The sequence below is a fragment of the Babylonia areolata genome, chromosome 21 (assembly GCF_041734735.1).
Source record: "Babylonia areolata isolate BAREFJ2019XMU chromosome 21, ASM4173473v1, whole genome shotgun sequence".
Classification (NCBI taxonomy): domain Eukaryota; kingdom Metazoa; phylum Mollusca; class Gastropoda; order Neogastropoda; family Buccinidae; genus Babylonia; species Babylonia areolata.
Genome location: NC_134896.1, coordinates 51,367,870 through 51,374,344, shown reverse-complemented (window position 1 = coordinate 51,374,344; position 6,475 = coordinate 51,367,870). Strand labels below are relative to the sequence as shown.

Genomic DNA, 6,475 nt, shown 5'->3' with positions numbered 1-6,475 from the left:
ATGTTAGGTCGCCAGGAGGCCACACACCAGAGGAGACCCTGCACTGCTGCTGAGTCACTTCGGTGGTGTTCAGTGGTGCCTGTTCTGTTTTTTAACGTACTTAGAACACCACCTACTAAGCCCCCTACTAACGACAATAATGGCTTAGTCGCGGAGCCAGACTGAGTGAGCGTCCCCTCCAGAGTGGAGACCGCCACCATGTCCCTCAAACAACAGCCCTCCATGAATCTGCCGACACTGACGACATTGACAGGACTCACCCCAAGCACTCATTATTAAATTTTGTTATTTTCCAGTTGAAAACCAACCGAGGCAACCATGTCTTTGTTCTGTATTGTCCATGTGTTCTGTGTGGCTTGTTCAGGATTAAAGAGACTATGCCAGTCTAGTTCTTCTGTCTTTGCTGCTGTGTGCACATGTCAAATGATCGGTATAAGGACAGGCCAGGCGTTTCCTTTTTTTTTTTTTTTTTTTTGAGGAAGTGTCTGGGTTTGTTCCAATGTACCTTTTATTTACCTGTACGCTAGCTGAATCGGTAGCGTAAGCGGCACTGACTTGAAGTTGTGCACCTTGCGAATGGAGAGAGTTACCACTCTCTTTCCTAGGTGTTATTTGTCGTTGTGTTATTCCTTTTCATTTCTTCGTGAACGAAACAAACAAAAACAAACAAAAAACCCCCAGACAGATGGCATTGTATAAATGAAATTGATCCCGTCAACCAGTGAAGAAGAAGAAGACGAAGACGAAGAAGAAGAAGAAGAAGAAGAAGAAGAAGAAGAAGAAGAAGAAGAAGGCAGAACATCATAATGTGCGCGCTGTTGGTCCAGGAATCACGTGTCGACATTACCATCAGATCAGACAAGGGGATTATACACAGGAACATGGTACAGATTCAATCAGTGTGACGGGAAACGCAATATTACTGGATCAGTGTTATGGAAACGGAACGTTAGTGACAAGATTTTTTTTCTTCTTTTCTTTTCTTTTCATTTTTTTTTTTTGTCTTCGTAGTATAAGATTTCGGTGTCCATAGCACGGTGTTGACAACTTCCTGTCTGTCATGTAAGTATATTTTATTTTCTCTCTATAGGGAGGAGGGTGTGGGGGTGCGGATGGGGGTGGGGGTGGGGGGTGGAGGTGTTAGAGGGGGAGGGGGGAAGGGTAGGGGTGGGGGTGGGTGGGTGTTAGCATCAACGACCGTCGTTTTACAATACAACACTCGCTCGTTCGTCGAGAGGGTGGGTTATCTGGTGGCTGTTTTCCTTTCTTCATTGGACTCGTGGTTTACTTTATGGTGGTTTGTTTATATATATATATATATATATATATATATATATATATATATATATATATATATAAGGAATACATCTTGCAAGTGATCGTGCTTTTCCCCCAAAAAAAAACCACAACACCTTATTGACGCCGCGTTTGTGGGCTTCCTCAATGACTGCTGCAACGCCCACGTTCCTAGTCCTTTCAATGTCGATGTCGACGTCTTCTTCTGCTCTCATTGCCCTGAGGAGGCTGCTTTCGGGATGTCCCCCCCCCACCCCCTCCCCAACACGCAAGTAACCCTCTGTCGTCGGAGTGACCGGGCTGTCCACATGGACCATGCTTGGCCTCTTGCTCTAGCTTGACCGTAGTTTCTTAGGAGGGGGGGGGTGGGGGGTGCGGGGGTGGGGGGGGTTATCTCTTCATACACCTGCATCTTCCTCGTCCTCGTCCTTGTCCTGCAAGCGCTAGTTCCAGCCAAGAACGTTGTTCCAGAGAACAAATGACTGGCTCTTAAACCGTACCCGTGGTGGGTGACACATGCTGCAGGAAATGAACGTGGTTCCCAAGACTCCCCCCTTCATCTGCTTGGATTGTTCCACGTCTCTCTGGCTCACGACACAAAGAAGAGAAGTGGTTCCCAAGACTCCCCCCTTCATCTGCTTGGATTGTTCCACGTCTCTCTGGCTCACGACACAAAGAAGAGAAGTGGTTCCCAAGACTCCCCCCTTCATCTGCTTGGATTGTTCCACGTCTCTCTGGCTCACGACACAAAGAAAGCGGTTCCTGTGGGTCTCGCCCTCTCCCTCACGCACTTGGATTGTGTTCCAAAGGCTTTCTGGCTCACGACACAAAGAAGAGAAGTGGTTTCAAAGACTCTCCTCCGTGTGCCTGGATTGTTCCAAGTCTCCCTGGCTCACGACACCAAAAGAGAAGTTGTTCCTATGGGTCTCCCCCTTCCCTCCCTCCCTCCCTTCCTCATATGCCCGGGTCGTACTCGTCCTGCCCTAGCTTCCTGTTGAGGATGGCCAGGGGACCCACCCCGCCCTGGAACCCACTGTTGTTGTTGTTGGAGCGCCCGCTCTGCGCCGTCTCCCACAGCTGCTTCTGCATCATGGCCAGCGAGATCTTGTTGGCCTGCAGGAAGTCCTTCATGGAGATCATCTCCCCAGAGTTCCGGCGGTACTCCGAGTCCGAGTCTCCGTCGGCGTCCGTGACGGTAACGGTGGGGGTCTTGGCCCCGCGGTGCACGTGGCCCGGCGTGATGGCGTTCCGCCGGGTGATGGGCACCGCCTTGAAGCTGCACGTGCACTCGCAGTTCAGGCGCCTCAGCAGCCAGTTGAGGAACTGTTTGATGACGATGGAGGTGACGTTGAAGAGGCTGTAGATGCAGCAGCAGCCCAGCACGATGAAGATGAAGTTGCCCAGGCGGTAGAAGTACACGTTGCGGTAGCTGGAGCGCTGGCTGACCACGTAGTCCCCGAAGCCGATGGTGGCGAAGGTGACGAAGCAGAAGTAGATGGCCTCGAAGTAGGTCCAGTCCTCCACGGGCATGTACATGGAGGAGGCACTCACCGCCACCACCGTGGCCCCCAGCAGCAGGATCAGCATCACCCAGTACACGGACGGCTTCCACGAGTCCAACTGGTCGTCCTCAGAGCCCTGGGAGGACCTGCGGTTCTTGGGGTCCCTGGGGAGGCCTTTCCTCCGCAGGCCCCGCTCGTGAATGGCGCGCAGGATGTAGGCCAGGAAGGTGATGATGCGCTCCAGGAAGAGATTGAAGAAGAGGATGGCCCCGGCGCAGCCGAAGAAGCCGTAGAAGATGAGGACCACCTTGCCCCCGACGGTCCTCGGGGTGGTCATCCCGAACCCTGTTGACACACACACGCGCGCGCGCGCACACACACACACACACACACACACACACACACACACACACACACACACACACACACACACACACACACACACGGCATGAGTGATTTACATGTAATGTTCCGATGATGGTTATCATCATGTGTTGTGTTGTGTATGTTTTGTTTTGTTCTCTCTCTCTCTCTCTCTGTGTGTGTGTGTGTGTGTGTGTGTGTGTGTGTGTGTGTGTGTGTGTGTGTGTGTGTGTGTGTGTGTGTGTGTGTGTTTCTTTAATCTAACGTCTTTTCACTTTGAGAGATATTAAACGCGTGCGCGCGCGCGAGCGTCTCTCTCTCTCTCTCTCTCTCTCTCTCTCTCTCTCTCTATATATATATATATATATAATAAATATAAATACACATATACGTATTCTTTTAACATAGACTGAATAACAATTGTGTATGTGTTTTATGTCTGTGTGTGTGTGTGGTTGAGAGAGAGAGAGAGTGGAGACAGACACACAGATAGACAGACAAGCAGACAGACAGACAGATAGACAGCCAACCAGCCAGCCAGCCAGACAGACAGACACACACACACACAGAGACACACACACACACACACACAGAGAGAGAGAGAGAGAGAGAGAGAGAGAGAGAGAGAGAGAGAGAACGGTTAAATAGGCAACTAAACAGGGATGGTCGCGGATAGGTGCTAAAACAAGGCAACTCCAAATCTAACTCCCTCTTAATAATTATCGAAAGTCGATTACTAAAGACCGGCTGCTACATGAGATGTGGTAAGAAACTCTAGGGAGAGCTGGACAGTACAAGGTCTTCGGAGTACTGAGAAGAAGAAGAAGAAGAAGAAGAAGAAGGAGAAGAAGAAGCCCCTTCCTCAGCCACGAGCTTCGACCTTTAACTCCTTACACTCTGAGGGGGCCAGGCCGCACCCAGGTCATGACTCCTGGATGCCTTTGTATTGACTCTCTCTCGCTATCCTTTCATCAGATAATGAAGACATCCTATTTTCACTCGCCAAATATATTGTAGACGCATATAACATCATTCATTCATTTTGCCCATCGCTCCTAGTGGAGCATAGGCCATCGACGACCCATCGCCATCGCACTCTGTTCTGGGCTGTTCTGGCCATTCCAGTCCAGTATAACATTCGAAGGAAAAGATTAACCGAACAATCGCCTTAACAGGATAGAAACATAATGCAGAAAAAAGTTATAAGATTCATAACTCAATTTAGATTGGTATATAACCAAAAAAGTAGGCTCAGCTGCAAAGTTGGATGGTCATATGCTCGAATTAATTACTTAGTATTTTGCATGAGTAATATAGAATATGTTGTATCAATGTCGTGGGTGTGAATGTATGAGTGTTTGTGCGTTTATGAATATGTACTTATTTGCTTGTTATTTCCCCTTATTTTTCGTTTTTCTTTTTTCTTTTCGTCGTTTGCTAAAATAAGCTGAATAATCCCCCTTGGCACTAGAGCTGTAAAACGCTATTTGCCAATAATAAAAAAGTCATTGTCATTCTCTCTCTCTCTCTCTCTCTCTCTCTCTCTCTCTCTCTCTCTCCCCTGGTCCTCAGCAGGTTGGAACCAGCGACTCCAGACTGGTCGCCACATTAGGACTGAGTCACCTTTTCTGGCAGACGTTTTTTTTTGTTTTTTTTTTACCCATTGAGCCATCGCGCCGCCTAGTTTGAGTACGGAAAATTTAATCCTCATGCGAATTGGGAACAGAGCGAATCTGGAAAACGGCGAAGCGGACATTTTTCCCTTCAGTGTGATCAGCAGGTCAACCAGAAAGAGAGAGAGAGAGAGAGAGAGAGAGAGAGAGAGAGAGAGAGAGTGTGTGTGTGTGTGTGTGTGTGTATGCGCGCGCGCGTGTGTGCATGCGTGCGTGCGTCCGTGCGCTCGTGCCCAGTGTATATGGCTGTGTGTCTGTGACTGAGTGTGTGTGTATTTGTTGCGTTGTGTTTTTGAATGAATGTGTGTTTGTGTGCATTGCTTTTTTTTTTTTTTTTTTTTTAGTATGTGCGCATAATTATGTGTAAGAACGAACGTGCAAGCTTACAAGTGAAAAGCGCTTGCTTTGGGTGGAGGGGAAAGTGGGGTGGGAAGGGGGAAGGAAGGAGGGAGGGAGGGAGGATCAGGGTGGGTGATGTCTGGGGCAGGAAGGAGGTCACAGGACAAAAATAGAAAGAGAGACATCCCCCCCCCCCCCTCGACCCGCCCCCCCCAAAAGAGTTAAAAACACGCCCAAGGCGAGAAACCAAACTTGGGTAAACAGGATTCCACTACTCTCTCCTCAGTCGATTCATATTGTTACCGTCACACACACGCACGCACACACACACACACACACACACACACTGACACATACACACTGTTCCAACGATCTTGTCTGGATTGATTTCTCGTCGTTTTTCTCGTGTGTGTGTGTGTGTGTGTGTGTGTGTGTGTGTGTGTCTGTGTTTAGGGGAAGTGGGTGGGTGGGGGAGGTATGTGTGTGTGTGTGTGTGAGAGAGAGAGAGAGAGAGAGAGAGAGAGTGTGAGAAAGAGAGAGAGAGAGAGAGAGAGAGAGAGAGAGAGTGTGTGTGTGTGTGTGTGTGTGAGTGTGTGTAGACTTCAATTTAACGTCTTTCTACTTTAAGAGAGAGAGAGAGAGTGAGTGTGTATTATGTGTGTGTGTGTGTGTGTGTGTGTGCGCGCGCGCGCGCGTGTGTGTGTATGTCAGAGTGAGTGTGCGTGCGTGCGTGTGTGTGTGTGCGAGCGAGCATGCACGCACGCACGCGCGCGTGTGTGTATGTGTGTGTGCGTGTGTGTGTGCACGCGCGAGCGTATGTGTGTGTGTTTGTGTGTGTGTGTGTGTGTGCGCGCGCATGCGTGCGTGCGTGCGTGCGCGTGTGTGTGTGTGTGTGTGTGTGTGTGTGTGTGTGTGTGTGTAATTTGGATTTTTTTTCGTTTGGTTTTGTTTAAATGTCCCGACACACTTAGTGGTGTGATTGCAGATAATTTTTGTTATAGCATGAAGTTCTACATTTCAGTGTTATCGGTTTGAAAAGGTGTGTTAAGCTGAACGCGTAATTGTCAGCCTGTCCGTCCGTCTGTCTGTCTGTCCGTCTGTCTGTCTGTCTATTCACGGGGTTACATCCTTAGCCATAACACATCATACAGCCGTTATTATTATTCTACCTGTCGTTCTGCATGGACATTGATTGACTGATTGATATGGATACTTATATAAGCGCCTATCCTGGGTCGGAGACCAAGCTCAATGCCCTTTACAAACACGGAGTCATTTACACAACAGGCTGCTTGCCTACCT

The 6,475-nt window shown here is 48.9% G+C and overlaps 1 protein-coding gene across 1 annotated transcript in view; it reads right to left on the bottom strand.

Annotated features, from left to right (window-relative positions):
• Nucleotides 1-2,250: 2,250 nt before the first annotated feature.
• The window catches only part of LOC143296380 (potassium channel subfamily K member 12-like), a 199,604-nt gene continuing 195,379 nt past the window's right edge, over nucleotides 2,251-6,475 (bottom strand). Inside the window, exon 2 of the mRNA XM_076608260.1 lies at nucleotides 2,251-3,143. Coding sequence (XP_076464375.1) covers nucleotides 2,251-3,143 — 893 coding nt within the window. The remainder of the gene's footprint in view (nucleotides 3,144-6,475) is intronic.